At 40.0% G+C, this 21,029-nt stretch overlaps 1 protein-coding gene across 2 annotated transcripts in view; it reads right to left on the bottom strand.

The window, feature by feature from the left end:
• Positions 1–5,949, bottom strand: part of LOC109063045 (fibroblast growth factor 12-like) — a 108,448-nt gene extending 102,499 nt beyond the window's left edge. Inside the window, exons 1-3 of one of the 2 annotated variants that reach the window (XM_042717858.1) lie at positions 5,501–5,948; positions 4,935–5,368; positions 3,978–4,025 (exon numbers count right to left, since the gene is read on the bottom strand). In XM_042717858.1, coding sequence (XP_042573792.1) covers positions 3,978–4,025; positions 4,935–5,130 — 244 coding nt within the window. In that variant the 5' untranslated portion in view covers positions 5,131–5,368; positions 5,501–5,948. Of the gene's footprint in view, positions 1–3,977; positions 4,026–4,934; positions 5,369–5,500 lie in introns of both variants that reach the window. The other variant, XM_042717859.1, reaches the window with a different exon arrangement.
• Positions 5,950–21,029: the final 15,080 nt, after the last annotated feature.

Raw genomic sequence — 21,029 nt, 5'->3', positions numbered from 1 at the left:
CTTTCAATACCAGAGCTCAGAAGATTTGTGAATGTCCATGATGGTCATGATCAGCTATTCATCTAGGACCCCATCTATCCATTGCAGATCTCTGACAGGCTGGAAGGACCATCAATCACATAAACGAGCCTACTAAACCACATCCAGAATCCACACCTCTATTTAAAAAAAAAAAAAAAAAAAAAAAAAAAAAAAAAAAAAAAACTGCCCTAGGGGACCCCGTAGGAAATGACTCTAACCTGGGGAGAAGGTTTTGGGTTAAATACATGTATGTTAGTCAGTGTGTGCTAAATCTCTTGTAAACATGTCCAGGTCATATTTCCCCTGAAGCAAAAACAAAAACTAACAAACAATATTGTCATTACAAATTCTTATTCCTAGTGCATCTGGGGTCTTTTTTAGCCTTTTTAATGTAAATCCAAATATTATATTTGTAATAAAGTAATTTTTTCCTTTTTTTTTTTTTAAAAAGAGTACAACAAATTATCATTATAATATACAGTCGTGGCCAAAAGTTTTGGCAGTGACATAAATTTTGTGTTTTGCAAAGTTTGCTGCTTCAGTATTTGTAGATTATTTTTCCACGTTTCTATGGTATACTGAAAAACAATAAGAAGAATAGCACACACACACACACATATACACATATACATATATACATATATACATACATATATATATATATCCACATACATAAATACATACATACATATAATATATATATATATATACATATATATATATATATATATATATATACAGACAGACAGACAGACAGACAGACCAAAAGACAGTATTTACAGTGTTGACCCTTGTTCTTCATAACCTCTGCAATTCGTTCTGGCATGCTGGATATTAGATTCTGGTCCAAATCCTGAATGATGGTGATCCATTCTTGCCTTATTAGTTCTCGGAGTTGTTCACATTTTGTGGGCATCTGCTTGTCCACTTGCATTTTGAGGACTGACCACAGGTTCTCTATGGGATTGAGATCCGGTCAGTTGCCTGGTCACAGAACAAAAATTTCAATGTAATGATTTTTGAGCCATTTCTTATCACTCTTGCTTTGTGACATGGTGCTCCATCATGCTTGAAAATGCACAGATCCTCACCAAATTGCTCATGGATCGTTGGAAGAAGTCGCTCTTGCAGGACGTTTTGATACCATTCTTTATTTCTGGCAGTGTTTTTGGGCAACACTCCCTTGGTTGAAAAGCAACCCCACACATGGATGGTCTCAGGATGTTTCACTGTTGGCATAAGACAGGACTCATGGTAGTGTTCACCTTTTCTTCTCTGAACAATCGATTTTCCAGATGTCCCAAACAGTCAGAAGGGAGCTTCATCAGAGAAAATAACTTTGCACCAGACTTCTGCTGTCCAATCCTTGTACTTCCTGCAGAATTTCAGTCTGTCCTTGACGTTTTTCTTGGAGAGAAGTGGCTTCTTTGCTGCCCTTCTTGACACCAGGCTGTTGTCCAAAAGTCTTGGCCTCACTGTGCGTGCAGATGCTCTCACACCAACCTGCTGCCATTCCTAAGCAAGCTCTGCACTAGTGGTGACATGATTCCGTAGCTGACTCCTCAGGAGGAGACAGTCAATGATTGGAAGACAATGACTGGAAGTGCTTCTTCCCTCCTTTTATAGCAATCAGTCTCTTACAATCGAATTAGTATGATAGTGATTTTACCTGACTAGTATTCATTCACACTTTCAAGTGTGCTGCTAATATGATTATTCAATGATTAGACAAAATACGTACCAATAAGTCAGCGGTTCTCAATTCCAGTCCTCGCGTCCCCCAGCTCTGCATATTTTGCATGTCTCTCTTTGTTAACACACCTGATTCAGATAATCAGCTCGTTAGAAGTGAGCTCCGTGCATGAATTGTGTTCCCATTGACATAGTCCTTACACAGTGTTCATTGCTTCCTATTCCCTAAGCAGGGGAAATCTGTTGAAGTTTACCTCACTTTGGAGCATTCATTCATGGATTTGCGCTGCGCAACGTCTTCACACAAGGACAAGTGTGACATCATATACATCTGTAAATAAATAAAATTAAAATTCATGTCTCGTCTCGTCTCACTTCACTTAAATGCACTTTGAATGGAACATATACATTAGCTTCGAACTGGAATCGTAGCGGAATATCCTGGGATGTCCAGTTCGCAGGGCACTTACGTTCGAATACAACAAACGTCTGAAGCCATAAGAGAAACATACACAATGTGCAGAGCAGGGGGCGTGGGGACTGGAATTGAGAACTGCTGCAATAAGTACATATCACTGCAGTTTCCAAAATAAATGAACACTAGAGACAGTAAAACTCAGACACTTTTTATTCTTTTTCACACAAATTTACAGAGTTTCAATTAATAAAGCATAATTTTTGCACAATTACTTGAAGAATATCATGTTATGACTTCAAAACAATATTAATATGCTATGATATTTGAAAACTGATGTTTTTGAATGTTAGCATCGCACATATCCAGCTTCATATTTTTGGGTTTTCATAGGCTGTAGGTTTGTTTGGTAGCTCACGGAGTAAGGAGATGTACTTTCAAGGTGAGGAGCTCTGGTTTGAATCCTGTGTAACCATGGTTCGACAAAGCAGTTCAAATCTGCAAATAAGTTAGTTCAAATGGCATGGCTGCACCAACAAATGCATTTTTTTACATCAGTTTAGCATTTGTTAACAATATTGGGTAGGTTAAGGGTTGGGTTTTGTGCAGGTCATATTTCCAACATGATAAACCATTACATTTTAGCAACAGTCCCCGGATATTTGAATTCTGAACCGCCGTAATACGTACCAGAAGCAACATAATAAAATCACATGAATACGTACCCATTTCAACGTAATAAAAATGTGCCAGAGTTCACAAATTGAACCAGTGTTTTAGCGCCACTCAGTGGACATTTCTCTTTGAAACTGCAACGAACGTGCGGTAAGGTAAGTAAAAACGGTGTTGCACAAAAAGTGCACAGAGGTACGTATTTTTATGAGACCAGGTTGGAATTAACACCACAACAGCTTAAGCAGCAAACTTTGCAAAACACAAAATTTATGTCACTGTAATAATTGATTATAGTCGATTAAATAGTATGATATAGTAGATGACAGTAATGAGGATGCTTTTTACATTAAAAAAAAAAAGAATTGTTATTATGAAAATAATGTCACAATACAAAAAAATAAAAATAAAAAATTCCTAAAATGGGATTCAGTGTCTTTGTGTAAAATAATGTTTCTGTTTTAACTGGATTTTGGGGGTGAAATATGACCCCGACATATTCCTCACATGTTTGTGAGTTTGTGAGATTAATGTACATGCATGTCTCTACTCATATAGGAATGTATGAACTCACATGTGGATTTGAGCATGTGTTCACTTGGATGTACAGTATACATGAGATCATGCATGTCATATTTGCATCAACACTTTGCATACTTTCCCCTTGCAAATATATTCAGTTGAACCATACATATTCCATATTGCCAAATTTCATGAACAAAAATGGTTACAATCGGGTGTGCTGATAAATGATTTCATGATCATGAAATGGTGAATGGTATCCTCGACTAATTAAGTCACCACAACTGACAGAAGAAACATGACACATCAGCAGCACAGAGCATACACAAGTCTCACTGCACGGAAACAGACAGAGAGGACAGAGCACACATACTGTAATGATGGGGTCAGAAACATTATAAGTAGAGACCAAAAAGGGAATCAGAGGGGAGTAAAGAAGAACAAAAGAAAAACGGTGGAAGCGACAGAGAGGAAAAGACAAACTGTACATAAAAATAACACAAAGACAGAGAGATAGAACAATAGTCAGAAGCATACTACAAGGACAAGGCAGACATTGGCGACTGCCGTTAGACAGGAGCTAGCCCCCCCATGAGCACGAAATGGGGTGGGTAACTGGAAGACACAGCACAAGGATGGAGGCTGAGCTACTGACCTAGCCTGACGCCCTTACGGGACACCTGTGGAGGTTTCGAGGGTGCATCTACGGGGGAGAAGGAAAAACAACATTTTTACAGACAAATCCTACAGCAACAGCCATCCAATAACTGATCATATGTTGGGAAGAGGGGATGTGCTTGTTCTACATCATGAGAAGGTGTTTTGAAGGAGGTAGAGAGGACAGCTTTGTATTTTTTTTTACATTTCACATGCTTCGTGCCATTTTATGTGAGCTGAAAAAGGACAATAGCGTGGTTCATTGGGCAGTGATACCATGCCCTTCAATAAAACAAGTGTCCAGTTCCTCCCTATACTGCAGTAAAGCAGTCCCTATTGGAAAATCCAGCTTAAGCGGGTAGCTGTGGTTTCTAGCTGGTCTAAGATGAGTATTAATAGGTGTAAAAACCAGCTTGAACAGCTTAAGCTGGTATGACCAGCTGGTCACTTGTTTGTTGCTGGTTCATGATCGTTCTGTCACATTTGAAAACAGCGTCCAGATTAAACTGGATCTTCTATCAGGCAAACATTTACCATTAAACATTTCATCTAAGAATGCCCTGGTCCACTGCAGTGCCACTGGATTCTGGCTATTACTGGATTGCATTGTTGCACTATAAACATAAGGTTTATTTTCTTCTTTTTCTTCTTTTAACAATCACACAGCCTCTGATCAAAATGTCAGAATGCCAGCCACTGAATTCACTGATAACAGTAATAATAACATTAATAAAACATATCAGATATATCAACATAAAACGACTATGCAGTCAGATTGTTAGGATGGCAAATCGGTTGGTGAATAGCAATAGAATAGTGAACTATGAAACAGGTGGGATTTTTGAGGGGAGGCATAGATAAACAGTGGAGGATATATGTTCCTTCAGAGGAGCTGTACACTGCAGCAGAGGCTTCGTGTGGGGGGCTGCTGTCTTAAAAAGCATCCAGCACTGACCTGGTCGCCGGCGAACAGGTCTTTTCTTGCCGCTGCAGAAGCGGACTTTACTGAAGACCCCCAGGAAATGTCGCTCGCAGATAGAGCGGGGGTCTTTGCTGGGACTGGGGCGACGTTTGGAGGCAGATACCCGGTCGCTGTTGGATTCCCGCGCCTGGCGTTTTTGTCGGATCAGAGAACTGGCGATCGCGGCCATCTCGAGTATTCAGTTCAGCTGTTTGACGGTTGCAGCTGTTAACGCGATAACTGGGAATAATAGATAAACAAGACTGGATTGTCTGCGCAAAATTAGCCAGATATCATTCCAACTCCTTGCGAAAAATCCAGAGGATCCTGTGAACTAAGACTGAAATCTCATCCCCTTCTCAGACGATATAACCAGACGGCTGTGAGTTTCCCACACGATTACATAAAGCATATTTTCCGTTCTCCATCTTAGAAGCAAAAAATAAATAAATAAATAATAATAATAATAATAAATAATAATAATAATAATAATAATAATAATAACAATGATATTAAAAAACAATAATTAAAAAAACGCGTCTAAATTGAACATGGGTAACCTGTCACGCAGGTAGGCTATTCCAGGTGCCGAAGACAGCAGACACGTAATTCCTCTTTCAAGCGACTGCTACATGATCCACATGTCTAGTTCATTCCAGATAACTTTGCATGAATCCACATAATAAATGGAGCCCATGACACAAGAACACTCAGGCTCTATAGGCGCATATGAGTGGCGCGCACACAACTTCACGGAATATCTGGCATCTCCAAATTATTTTACAGCTCTTCATAGTTCTTCTGGCAGAATTCATTGCATTGCTCTTCACGTAGAAATTTCTTATTTTGTTCAAAACGAGTTGCAATTTAAATAGGTGTCTAGCACAGCGAGAACACTGCGAATCCTGGCGAAGCCGTTAAAGTGAACGTTTTAAAATCGAGATTAGTGCTGCCTCTTTCACACTGACACTGAGTCAGTGAATGGGGTGTGATAATCTTTCTCTCTCTTTCTCTCTCTCTCTACGCAATTATACGTGATTGAGGTTTGGATGAGGAAATCGCAGGTGTAAATGGGAGCAGAAGGAGTTAGAAAATTATATATATATATATATATCGTATATATATATATATATATATATATATATATTATATATATATATATATATGGGGAGAGGGAAGTATTGTCCAACAGATATGGTCACATCTGGCTCATTATATATGTGAATGTAACAAATACAGTAACAGAGAATGAATCTCAGTTCAAATTCTGTTGTTTTTGCGTCTCCTCGTCATCTATCAGGTTAATTTATTAATTGTCTGCCCATCTGTTTACTACTCACTAATGCACCCTAATGATACTGATCACCTTCTGTTTGTCACTGTATTGTTCAGTGTATTTAGTGCAAATGTGGCAGCCTATAATATTAAGGTCTGTCTGACACAATCAATTAACCACCCACTCTGCAATTACTTTTTTATATGTCATTTTTACCAATTAACAAAAAACTGAATTTTAGAAACTGAAGTAAATTTCCAAACTGCTATTCCATCTGACAGGACTGTGTGTTTTAACTAATTAATAATAATAATAATAATAATAATAATAATATATATATATATATATATATATATATATATATATATATATATATATATATATATCTATATATATATATATATATATAGACACACACACACAAACATTGTTGACTAAGTATAACTATTGTAAGAGAGACTGTAGAATGCTGCTTTTGCATCAGAACTGAGATAACCCTTTTAAGTATCACTGATATTTTAACAAGATAATAGAGATATAGAAATGTGTTTAGATTATAGTGCCACAGAATTCTAATAACAGGTTTACACTGCTACATAAATGTATTGTTCTACTTTAGTAATTAATGCATTAACACAATACCTCCCCTTTAGAGATACAGATTTAACTATCACAGAACACCACAGTGCTGCATTTATGTCATGCACTGTTCCTTACTAAAGTGCTAAGCTCTTCAGCACTGGGTTTCAGAGGGTATTTATGGAGGGGCAAACAGAGATGGAAGGGTTGGGGGGGGGGGCCTGGGGGATGGGGTTGTGTACTCATTTGGGGGTAAACAATGGTTTCTGACACTGTAGTGGATAGATTACGTGGCTCTGACACAAAAAGCCTCTTGCCTTGTGCAAAATAGCAGCATTAACTATTTAGTCTGGGAATGCGCTCTTTCACCCTATTCCAAATTTAATGTGAGGCTAGGATTTCACTTCCAGCCATCTCCTTGCATCAACATGGACTTAGTACAATGCCTTTTAAGAATAGCGGCACTTCAGTGCTCTTCTTGTTAAAGGAACTTGGTCTGAATTAACAATCTTCCAAATACTACGGAGAATCTGTTAACAAAATTATAAGATGGGAAAGCTAAGACTTTTGTAATATAAATTATCATAAATTACTGAAATTGTTAAATGTAATGGAAGAAAGGCAAGGATGAGAAAATATACAATGGTATTGTAATATATATTAGATACAAGTATTTCTATTTCAGAGGTCTGAACGAATGACACAAAGCATTTTGTTTTCATTAATCTCTAACACAAAAGCAGCTCTTGAGACAGAATGGTACATGATAGTTGTCACAATACATCCTGTTTTGTATTACCTCATTTTTGAGAGAGGATGAGGTCCTTATGCAATTGACTGAATTCATTACGATTGATGAATCTGATTGTAGTGTTTACATGAACACTAAATAAAGTGATCAGGTTGATGTGTGCATTTATATGTCACAAGCTTCAAATCGGAATAGATTTTGGCATGCGCACACTGCTCAAATAGTGAAAGTAAAAAGTGAAAATGACATAAATAATATAGAGTTTCTCACTGTTTGCACATAATAACCACTCTCCTACACGGTTTCTTTATTTGTTTTTAACAGCAGAAGTAATATTTACCCGTTTATGGATAAATATACATATAAATCGTTGTGCTGTGCTGCTCATATTTCTAACACAAAAAAAAGCCCCTCTCTGCGCCCAAAACGGGTTGCCTGTGGATGAGTATCCAAAACAAGGTTGTCCTGCTCCACTGCACAGTTGCCGAGTGAAAGGAGAGTTTTATAATGACAGGACACGCATTTATGCAACACTTTATTCAAAAGGAAGAGCCACTCGTTCTGTGCATCATACGTCATTACGGTATTTCTGCATCATTGCACATGCGCAGTCCTTTCAGTTTCATGATTCAATCCGATCGAGTGTTTACATGCAAGCTCAATTGTATTAGAAGAGGAACCAACCCCTTCAATCCGATCAAAATTTCATTTGGATCGAGCTCAATCGGATCGATTAAGGTGTTTATATTAATGTTTTTCAATCCGATTGAGCCATCAATCCGATTACAAACGGATTATTTGAGTCAGTGCCGGCCCTACCTATTAAGCGATATAAGCGGCTGCATAGGGCCCCCGTGTCCACCAGGGGGCCCCGTGTCAGGAGTTCAAACACCAATCACAGGAGTAAGGCGAGATGATGGTGGAGATGGCAACAGCAGAGCAGAGCTGAAGAGTTCTCTGAAGTTGTACTCCCATAGGAATTAATTAAAAACGTTTGTGGACACGCACTTTCAGTGTCTGACAAATCGTGTTGAATGCAATGCGCGCTCAGCAATTCTGATCCCAATTGCGACATCGAAAGCGAAACTAAAAAGGATGCATGCGCGCATTCAAACGCAATTTCAATACCAGCAGTTTGAGAGCGGGTCCCTGATGCATGAAAAGTAGGCTGCATACAATATCTAGGCTGTAATAAGTATACACACTATAATAGGATGTGTAGTTATAACCATCTCCTAGCTTTGTATCATGCTTGAAGAAAATTGTGGTTTCTGTTTGCGCTTTGATTTGAATATTGAGAGAATAGCCTACTTGGATTATGGTTGCACTTAATAATAACTGTTCATCATACAAAAGAGAAGGCAGTCAGTTCAATATTTGTGGCAAAATATTTGACAGTACTTGAGTATTGTTGTTACGGTACAGATGGGTCGGAGACAGAAGATCACAGATAAGGTGGTATTTATTGACATAAGCAGAGCAGGTATGGGAAACAGTGGTATAGCAGTGATTGCAGAGAGTGAGTAAACTGAATACTGTCCTTGTGATGATTTAGGGTGAAGGTCCAGGAAGTAGCAGAGGAGTGGAGACGTAGAGGGCTGGAGACACACAAACACACACACTCACGATCGACACAGGAGGTAACTGGGAATCACTGGAGACAGGTAAGTATAGCAATGGAAGTCCTTGAAGTCGGCAGGTAGGTAATCCTAGTTGCGAACGAGACCGGACAGTGACTGTGTGCGTGTGAGTGTCTTTTAAGTGCTGGTAGATGAGGTGTGTGTGATCAGTACTCAGGTGAGGGAGTGCACTGTGATTGGATGGGGTTGGAGCCTGGCATGTCTGTGACACTACCCCCCCCTCCCACAGCCCGGTCCTGAGTGCCGAGGACCCCGGCGTCGTGGTGGTATTCCTCTTCCTCGAGGGGCAGGTCTGTCGGGATGAGTTGCATGGAAGGTGTCCAGTAAATTCAGGTCGAGTATGTCGTTGCGTGGAACCCAGGAACGTTACTCAGGACCATAACCTTCCCAGTCCACAAGGTACTCGAGTTGGCCACCACGGCGCCGGGAATCTAGGATTTCTCAAACCTCGTAAGCCGCTCCGTTGTCCAGGATGAGTGAAAGGGGGGCTTCAGCTGCGGCTATGCCAGGTTCTGTGGAGAGAGGAACAGAAGGATGGTGAGGCTTCAGGAGTGACATGGAATGTGGGGTGAATGCGATATTCAGTTGGGAGTTGAAGCCTGTAAGTGACCGGGTTGATCTGCTCCATGATGGTGAATGGGCCAATGAACCTGGGACTCAGCTTACGGCATGGGAGACGCAGGCAGATGTCCCTGGTTGACAGCCAGACCTTCTGTCCTAGTTGGTATGTTGGAGCTTCAGAGCGGCGAAGGTCAGCTGTCATTCTGCGTCTCTGTAGGGCCCGTTGTAACTGGTGGTGGGCTGAGTTCCAGACCCTCTCGTTCTCTCGGAACCAGTAGTCGACTGCTGGTACGTCCGAGGGCTCTCCAGACCAGGGGAATAGTGGAGGTTGATAGCCGAGTACGCACTGGAACGGGGTGAGTCCGGTAGATGGTTGTCGCAGGGAGTTTTGTGCGTACTCGGCCCACCCTAGGAACTGGTTCCAAGAGTCCTGGTGGCCGAACTCTTGGATCTACCTTTCCATCTGCCCGTTCGACTGCGGATGGTATCCCGATGATAGGCTGACGGCCACACCTAGGAGTGAATGAAAGGCTTTCCAGACCCGAGAGATGAATTGAGGTCCTCTGTCTGATACGATATCTTCGGGGATGCCAAAGTACCGGAAGATGTGATTGAACATGAGTTCAGCGGTTTCCATGGCAGTCGGTAGTCCCTTGAGAGGAATTAAACGGCAGGATGTAGAGAATCTATCCACTACCACAAATATACAGGTACAGTTACCTGACATGGGAAGGTCGGTTACAAAATCTACCCCTAGGTGTGACCATGGTCGGTTGGGAACGGGCAGAGGTAGGAGCTTGCCAGATGGTAGATGACGTGGGCGCATTCCTTACATCCTTGCACATATCTTCTGACCTCGGATGCCATGTTGGGCCACCAAAAGCGTTCTTTTAGCAACGAGAGGGTTTCATTGACCCCCGGGTGGCCAGTGCCTAGTGAGGTGTGAGCAGCGTGGATGAGTGGAGTGCGCCGTGTCCTGTGGATATACTGCTTGTCAGGTGGGCAACACGGCGGAGTATTGGCTGAGGCATTGGAGGAGGGTATGTCTCCATGGACCAGGTAATCGGGCTGACCAACAGTCTTTCAGGGAGTATGGATTCAGGTTCTTCAGAGTTTTCTTCAGGTGTGTAACAACGGGAGAGGGCGTCTGCCTTGACGTTCTTGGATCCAGGTCAATAGGAAATGATAAAGTGGAAACAGGTAAAGAATAAAGCCCACCGGGCTTGTCGTGGATTGAGTCTCTTGGCCATTTTCAGGTATTCCAGGTTTTTATGGTCCGTGAGTACCTGGAATGGATGTCTTGCTCCCTCCAACCAATGCCTCCACTCCTTGAGCACTAGCTTGATAGCCAGAAGTTTGCGGTTGCCGATGTCGTAATTCACCTCCGCCGGGTTGAGCTTGCGGGAGAAGGCACATGGATGGAGTCTGCTGGGATTCCCTTGCTGCTGCGAGAGCACCGCTCCTACTCCGGTGGTGGAGGCATCCACTTCCACGATGAAAGGTTTGTCTGGGTCAGGGTGAACCAGGAGATAAGCGGTAGTGAAGGCTTCTTTGAGGGTGGCGAAGGCCTCCGTGGCCGATGGGGTCCAGGACAGAGACTTGGGCTTATTCCGGAGAAGGCTTGTAAGTGGACTGGTGATGGAGCTATAATTCTGCATGAAGCGGCGGTAGAAATTGGAGAAGCTGAGGAAATTTTGGAGTTCTTTGATGGTTGTAGGGGTTGGCCAGTTCCTGATGGCATCCACCTTCCCCTCGTCCATCCGGATGCCACTGCTGTCGATGTTATATCCAAGGAACTGCACTGAGGGCTGATGGAAGGAGCACTTTTCCACTTTCAGGTAGAGTTGGTACTCCCTCAGGCGTTTCAGGACCTCCGCAACGTGGTGACGATGTTCGGTCAAGCTCTGGGAGTAAATCAGGATATCATCTATGTAGACCAGGATGAATTTGTGGAGAAACTCCCGGAGCACCTCATGGATGAGGGGGCGTTGACCAGGCCATACGGCATCATGAGGTACTCGTAGTGTCCAGTGGGTGTGATGAAAGCTGTCTTCCACTCGTCCCCCTCACGTATCCGGATGAGGTTGTACACGCTGTGGAAGTCCAACTAGGTGAAGACAGTGACACCACAAAGGTGTTCCAGGGCTGCTGGGACGAGAGGAAGGGGATATCTGAATTTGACGGTGATTTGGTTGAGGGCTCGGTAGTCAATACATGGCCAGAAGCCTCCGTCCATTTTTCTCCATGAAGAAGAAGCTCGAAGCAGCAGGGGAAGTGGTTGGACGGATGTAGCCTTGAGCCAGAGCCTCCTCGATGTACTCCTCCATGGCCTTCTCCTCCAGGATGGAAAGGGGATAGATCCTTCCCCTTGGCACTGACTCACCCGGTAGCAGATCAATGGCGCAGTCCCATGGCCAATGTGGAGGCAGCTTGGAGGCTCTTTTGGGGCAGAAAACATCACTGAAGGGGGCGTAACACAACGGTATGTCCACAGATCGTTTCTCCATCGGACTTTCTATGGAGGTCGCACAGACAGAGAGTGGTTTAGGGAGATGAGAGGATGGAACAGGAACCTCGGGAAAACAGTCCATGAAATAGGTTTTGCCCCACTTCAGGATTTCGCCAGTCTTCCAGGATAGGACTGGATTATGCTGCTCCAACCACGGGCACCCTAGGACCACGTCAGCGGTGGATTCCTCCAGAACCAGCAGATGGATCTTTTCTTTGTGAAGAATGCCAATTTGCAGTTGAAGTGGCCCGACACTACGGCGAACCCGTCTCCTGCTCAGCAGCCTTCTCCTATTGAGTGGATCTGGTAGGAGGATTGCGTGGCCGTGGTCGGGAGGTGGAACTGACGGCAGAGATGAAGTTGCCGGCTGACCCAGAATCGAGGAGTGCATTGACTGGAATAGAAATATCAGCAGCAGTAAGAGTCACAATAGAGGTGAGTGGTTTCATCTGATTTATGGTAGGGAAGATGGCACTCACCAGAGAACGAGGAGGGTGTATGGGGCATGTGGAGAGGATATGCCCCGGAGATCCGCAGTATAAACACAGATTCTGGGTCAGCCTTCTCTGCCGTTCAGCCCCAGTCAGGCGGGTAGAGTCCATTTGCATGGGTTCGTGGGCTGGTTCTGGAGGGCTGATGGGTTCTGGTCGGCAGAGGGAGAGGTTGTGTTGAGGCTGGCCCTGGTGCTCTTCGAGACACGTCTGCATACAAGTGGCGAAGCGTATGGAGAGTTGGATGAAACATTCAAGCCCGATGGTATCCTCTTATGCAACGAGATGCAACCGCACTCGGGGATCCAATCCTTGCCGATATGTAGTTAGCAGAGCTTGTTCATTCCACCCACTTGTGGCCGCGAGAGTTCTAAACTGGAGAGCATAATCATTTACAGACATCTTGTCTTGTTTTAAATTGTATAGTTTCCTCACCGATGGATGAATCCCAGGTAGGTTTACAGAAAACTTCCCTGAAGTGGTCAACAAGGCTGGTATATGACTGGATGACAGGATTATTCTGGGTCCAAATAGAATTGGAAACAGTGGTATAGCAGTGATTGCAGAGAGCGAGTAAACTAAATACTGTACTTGTGATGATTTAGGGTGAAGGTCCAGGAAGTAGCAGAGGAGTGGAGACGTAGAGGGCTGGAGACACACACTCACGATCGACACAGGAGGTAACTGGGAATCACTGGAGACAGGTAAGTATCGCAATGGAAGTCCTTGAAGTCAGCAGGTAGGTAATCCTAGTTGCGAACGAGACCGGACAGTGACTGTGTGCGTGTGAGTGTGAGTGTCTTTTAAGTGCTGGTAGATGAGGTGCTGACGAGGGGCAGGTGTGTGATCAGTACTCGGATGAGGGAGTGCGCTGTGATTGGATGGGGTTGGAGCCTGGCATGTCTGTGACAATTATCTGTTATTGCATATTATAATTCATACTCAAAAAGCAGAACTGAGATGGCATTTATTGCAAGATTTCAAATGCAACTGCAGACTATTTTTCCACGCATGTTTTTCATCAGTTAAGATTTCTTAAAATAGTGTAAAACTCTTGTCTAGTCTCCTTCTTGTGAACACTGTCTCATGTCTGGTCTCAGTTTTTTGCCTTCACTTTGATGTTGCTTAAATCTGTTTCAACATGTTTACACTTATATTTGATTATTTTTGCATTTTAATCTGGCCTGTCATGCCAGCCCAGAAAATTAATTATTCTTCTATTATTATTATTACTATTATTAGTATTATTTTTTTCTCAATTGTAATTTTAATAATCAGGGGTTTTTGCTTTAAGCATTAATCTCACTAAATTTTGGTACATTTCCCTTAAGCAATCATTAAACTCTTTAATTTTACATTTCAAACTCTTTAGTTTTAAAAGTTTGGATAAATGGTTTGTTGACATGACATGGCATTTTCACTGTCACAAGATAAAAAATAATAATAATAATAATAATAATAATAATAATTAATATTGTCATCATTTAAAGTTTATTTGTCTTATATGGAGCCATTGTTATAAAAACTTTATTATTGTTGTTGTTGTTGTGATTTTACATGTTTGAGCTAAATATCAAAATTGTCCAATGGTGTGACTGTCTTAAGGATGTTCAATAAATTTCAACTTTTATAAATTAAAAAGAAAAGCATACAATTGTTAATAAACACCTCAGACATAATTGTACAAGTGTCTATTTTAGTAATTGCAATCATTTTTTCATCCATATATTTCTAAAAGCATATGAACTTGATACATCCCGTCACTGAAACTTTGTCCTCTGGTGTGACACCATATCCTGTTTTTAAACTCCATGGACAACTTTAATTAGTTGAAAGGCCAGAATAGTGTTTTACAAAAAAAAAAAAAAAAAAAAAAATAAATATATTGAGTACAACAAATTGATAAAACCTTACAATTATGTTTCAGTGTATGATGTGTACATTAGGATGGGATGCGGGTATTTAGATGAAACTGTAGGTATGGGGGCCCCTTTTGGAAATCTGCTTAGGGCCCCCCAAAACACTAGGGCCTGCACTGATTTGGGTGCATGTAAACGTAGCCAGTGACAATCACACATTTGCCAAGCAATAACTACCCCACCCCCAGTGATTTCGGCCTCTGCCCCTCAAAATGAAAGTGAATGTCCCTGATAGCAAGTGCCTTTGCAACAAACATTTAATTTCTAGTTTGCAGTATTTCTGTTTCATGACAAATGTAGTAATGTTACATTAGCACAAAGCTCAGGCCAAAACCAAGGTTCAGAGGACACTAATGTTATAAAAATGTTTTAAATTTCTTCCAGCTAAACATAGTGAATGAGTCAAGAAATGTAGTAAATTTGAGATTATGAATTCACCATGTGAAAATATACAAAGTCTGAATTTAATATAGAATTGAAGCACACCAACTACAGAGACTGAACCTGAGATATAACTGACCACAACATTGAATAAACAGAGAATCACTTATGTAAGTATAGGCATAAAGTCCAATACAGGTATGGAAAGCCTTGCATCACCGAAACTATTTCACATTTAAACCAAGAAGACATTTCAAAGAAATATTGCCCCCTAGTGTTCACAGTATAGGAATGCACAAAGGCCCCTCTCATCAACCTGTCAGCTTTGTGTGTGTGTGTGTGTGTGTGTGTGTGTGTGTGTGTGTGTGTGTGTGTGTGTGTGTGTGTGTGTGTGTGTGTGTGTGATAAGAGTGTGTTGCATTATGCACCTCCATCAGCTGAACCAGCACTAGGGGTTTACACTATCAAATCATGTTATTGCTAATGTTTCTATGCCCACTGCATGATGCAAAGGGCATATAGATCAACTATTTTACTATGGTAAAATGTTTAAACAGCATTACTCTAGTATATACTTTTTATTGCATGTTCACAATAATGTCCTATGCAAAAGTTCCATTATTTGCCAGATATGGTACATTTATTTTGAATCCTCCCATGACACTTAAGCAAATTCAACCGAGGAGTGACTGCTCATTACATATAGCATATATGGTGATTTGTTCATAATGTCTCCTGAGCATGCTCCTGAGAACTCCTGTCCTGGTTTCAAAACCCAATTTAGTCATGGGGCCATATCCAATCAAAACCTGAGGAGTGAAGCATCCCTGTAATAGAGCACAAAGTGATTCATCAGCACATTTTCATCATGCCACTGGCTAAGTAGAAGGTGAACCCTGAATATGCTGTATGTGTCACAGCAGCCATCAATTAAACACAACGGCAGTGTACTTATTTGTATTTCTGTGTTGTAGGATTGAAGTAAATGTGGTGCAGTAAGAGATGGCTGGATGCTGCACAAAGAAAATGGAATATATGGTTGTAAGGAGTGAAAGTATTTCCTCATTAAATTATTTTCTCATGAATCCAAAACATCAGGAACTCACACAAAACAGATGCCGTGCAGCAAAACAATAAAACTAATCTTGGGCCTGTTTCAATAAGGAGGTTCAACCAACTCAGAGTTGAAACTCAAACTCTTAGTTGACTTACCCTGAGATGGGAAACTCTGAGTTTTCGGTTTTAGAACAGCTAAATTGTGTTAGTTCAGTCGACACTGAGTAGGCTACAACCATAAAAAATAACGATCAACATAACTATGAAAATACAATACAAATGTAACTCTAAAATTAACACTCACCATGGCAACAGCAAGAACAAAAAGACGTCTGCATACTTCTGAGTCAATAAATAACTTTAATTGTTAATCACTGTTATAATATCAGAGGCAAAACTAAATTATTTAACTAAATTTCATTTTCATGGTATCCCAGGGCAAAAAAACAAAACAAAACAAAAAACAAAATAAGAACGTAGCAGCATCTAAAAATGAATTATAAAAACACAATTCAATCAATGTAAAGCTGCAAGCATAAAAGTTTCATGGGTGTAAGCTACATGAGTTTACAAACATTTGACATATTAAATATCATTCAGTGTCTATTTCAATGCGCAGCAGGTTTTTCCACAAAATTTAATGCTCTTTTCACATAGGCTTATTAAATATTCCCTAATAAAACCTGTTACATTTCTTAAATACAGTAATGAAATTAACAACTGACTTGTACTCAGTCGACGGCAAGAAGGCAGAGGCTTGCAAAATGGGGGGAGAACCTGCACCAGTACCACTGACGGATGAAGAGGAGATGGTCAAGTAGAAGAATTTTAAAATCCAAAAAGAAAAAAGAATAACTAAAGCTTTTATTTTTTTTTTTCTAGAAAATAAAGATGACCAAAATAAATTGTAAATCATTTAACAGCTGTGGTGGTGGGTACGGCATATATCTCGTACTACCCCTCCATCTGGCATCCTTCCATTCCATACAGTAATCTGATTCATTTTCAGAAGGTGCGATGATGGAAATATGTGTGTCATCAAGGCATCCAACCACACTGGAAATCCAGAAGAAAATTCTAATTATTGGGTTACTTACAGAGGTTGCAGCAAGATGTTATCAAGTGAACTTCATTTATCAGATTAGCTTCATTTAAACCGATTTCTACAACACTTACCTACAGTCCAGTAAAACTCCTCTTTGACAGATTTGTGCCCAGGAAAAAAACTCAGAAAGAGCGTGAGAGCGACCTACACTTTCCTTATCAGTCTGCATACAGTGGCCTTACTTATGTTCTCTGCATCTCTAATGTTTTAAAGAAAACTACCATTTAAAATGCTACTGCGTGAATATGGCAAAAAAAAAAAAAAAAAAAAATACGAATCAATTCAACCACCCTGCATAAGCACGGGATCCTGTAGCCTATAAGAGAAGATGACACTTTTTGTCACTTTGACCATGCTGCATAATGAAAATATGCGCAATGAATGAATACATGCACTGCAAAAAATGTTTTTTGTTTTTTTTGTAAAACACTATTCTGGCCCTTCAACTAATTAAAGTTGTTGATAGAGATTAAAAACAGGATATGGTGTCACACCAGAGGACAAAGTTTTCAGTGACATGATGTATCAAAATGATTGCCAATAACTAAAATAGACACTTGTAAAATTATGTCTGAGGTATTTATTAACAATTGTATGCTTTTATTTCTAATTTATAAAAGTTGAAATTTATTGAACATCCTTGAGACAGTCACACCATAGGACAATTTTGAGATTTAGCTCAAACATATAAAATCACAACAACAGCAATAATAATTATATTAACAAACTAAGTTTGTATAACAATGGGTCCATGTAAGAAAGAAATTTTAAATGATGACAATATTAATCATTATTATTATTATTATTATTATTATTATTATTATTATTATTATTATTATTACTATTATTATTATCTCGTGTGACAGTAAAAATGCCATGTCATGTCAACTAACCATTTATCCAAACTTTTAAAACTAAAGAGTTTAAAATGTAAAATTAAAGAGTTTAACGGTTGCTTAAGGGAAATGTATCAAAATTAGTGAGATTATTGCTTAAAGCAAAAACACCTGATTATTAAAATTACATTAGAGAACAGAATAATAATAATAATAGTAATAATAATAATAATAATAATAATAGAAGAATAATTAATGGGCTGGCATGACAGGCCAGATTAAAATGCAAAAATAATCAAATATAAGTCTAAACATGTTGAAACAGATTCAAGCAACATCAAAGTGAAGGCAAAAATCTGAGACCAGACATGAGACAGGGTTCACAAGAAGGAGACTAGACAAGATTTTTACACTATTTTAAGACATCTTAACTGATGAAAAACATGCATGGAAAAATAGTCTGCAGTTGCATTTGAAATCTTGCAATAAATGCCATCTCGGTTCTGATTTCTGAGTATGAATTATAATATGCAATAACAGACAATACTCAAGCAATGTCAAATATTTTGCCACAAATATTGAACTGACTGCCTTCTCTTTTGTATGATTTTTATGAACAGTTATTATTAAGTGCAACCATAATCCAAGTAGGCTGTTCTCTCAATATTCAAATCAAAGCGCAAACAGAAACCACAATTTTCTTCAAGCATGATACAGAGCTAGGAGATGGTTATAACTACACATCCTATTATAGTGTGCATACTTATTACAGCTTAGATATTGTATGCAGCCTAATTTTCATGCATCAGGGAGCCGCAGCCGCTCTCAAACTGCTGGTATTGAAATTGCGTTTGAATGCGCGCATACATACTTTTTAGTTTCGCTTTCGAATTCGCGATCGGGACCGGGATTGCTGAGCGCGCATTGCATTCTACACGATTTGTCAGACACTTACAGTACGTGTCCACGAACATTTTTAATTAATTCATACGGAAGTACAGCTTCAGAGAACTCTCCAGCTCAGCTCTGCTGTTGCCATCTCCACCATCATCTCGCCTTACTCCTGTGATTGCTGTCTGAACTCCTGACATGGGGCCCCCTGGTGGCCATGGGGGCCCTATGCAGCCGCTTATATTGCTTAATAGGTAGGGCCGGCACTGATTGTTATATTTGATTTATTCTGATCTCTCCTGAAATCATTATTTTAGTAGATTATAGCGTAGTCTTGTGTTTCCGCAAATCTGCATCCAGGATAGATCATACTAAAGTACTAATGAATGAAGCAGGGGCTCATCATTAGAAACAAAAAAATACACATTTTGTTATTTGCTAACAGGGTGCAGCATATTTAAGGGTATTATAATCACCCTGTATCCTCTGAGTAAGATCAGATCTGGCGAATTTATGTCTGCGTTCACTGTTGGCCGAGTGAATTGCTAAGTGATATCAGGTCCTTGATGAACAAATAACTGAAAGTATGGGATTTCCAGAATAATCAAATGTCTACATTAATATACAATCGATATCTGTGATCAGCTTTTAATTAGAAATATTGCCTTAATTTTTTAATGATCACTTGAAATTGGAGTCAGATTGAACGTGGAGATAGACTAAATTGAAACTAAACCCTGACAAATTCAGAGGCATAAGTAAAAGACCGAACATGCATTAAACCTTCGACCAGGCTGCTGGATTCCGCTTTTTGGGCCAAACGGGTGGATTCTTACATGGTACAGTCAAGAAGTTGACAAACACATGCTAAATCTTAGATTCAAAATCAAGTATTTAAACCTGAAAACTTTAGGATTTGGAAAAATGTCAAACAAACCATATGATGTAAAATGGATAATAAATATTTAAGATTCTGCACTCTTCCTTCCTAGGTCACACAAATGGTTCTGATTTTCACAGAAGCACACATTTTTTTTAATATATATAAATATTTTTAATCATGCTAGCATAAAATGATCATGTTTTACACAAACATGGATTAATTTAAACAAACTGCATTCTATAGTTTAAAAAATGCAAAACAGGAGCACTTCACCAGAGGTACATTTAGTAACAGTACATTTAACGGTATATTAACTTGATTACTGTACTTTTTGAGTATCTGTATTTTACTTGAATATTATTTTCTTCTAGAAACTTATGACTTTAAGTTTACCACATTTGAAAGAGAAATATTGTACTTTTCACTCCTCTACATTTCTATCAATGTCCTTGAAGTAGAACATTGTTACTATGCAGCAGCTTTGACAGTCAGTTTTTTTTTTCTTCTCTAAAATGTGTCTTATAGGGTTACATGAAGTGATTTTCCAGCATTTTTTGAACACTGACCAGTTGCAAATGTGATATTTATTTACAACAACTCAATAATGAGAAGTTAATATTGTAGTAACTGATTTTGTTAAACTGTGTCAACAAAAATATACTTTTGCATCTACTAACAAAGCACAATGGGTGTTTGACTTAAAGACATGTTTGTTTTGATGTCAAATAAATCTTGCTGTTTTGCTTTTTTGTTAAAGCATTGTTGATGTTGTAGAGTTGTGAAACGGGGGAAGTCGTTGCCTAGTGGTTAGAGAGTTTGACTCCTAACCCTAAGGTTGTGGGCTCGAGTCTTGGGCCGACAATACCACGACTGAGGTGCCCTTGAGCAAGGCAACTAACCCCCAACTGCTCCCCGGGCGCCGCAGTATAAATGGCTGCCCACTGCTCCGGTTGTGTGTTCACGGTGTGTGTGTGCACTTTGGATGGGTTAAATGCAGAGCATGAATTCTGAGTATTGGTCAGCATACTTGGCTGTATGTCACTTCACTCACTTTCACTTTTCGCTTCACTTCTCACTTAAAGCAGGTTTGATTTTCTTTTTCTTCTTCTTTTTTTTTCTTATTAGTCTGTATTTTCAGCAATTTCACTGTCCACTCAGTTCAAATGTGGATGAATGGCTACACATAGATGTGTGCACACACTGTCAGAGCT

The sequence above is a fragment of the Cyprinus carpio genome, chromosome B2 (assembly GCF_018340385.1).
Source record: "Cyprinus carpio isolate SPL01 chromosome B2, ASM1834038v1, whole genome shotgun sequence".
In the NCBI taxonomy this organism is placed as follows: domain Eukaryota; kingdom Metazoa; phylum Chordata; class Actinopteri; order Cypriniformes; family Cyprinidae; genus Cyprinus; species Cyprinus carpio.
Note: the sequence above shows the minus strand (reverse complement) of the source record. Positions and strands in the feature narration are given on the sequence as shown.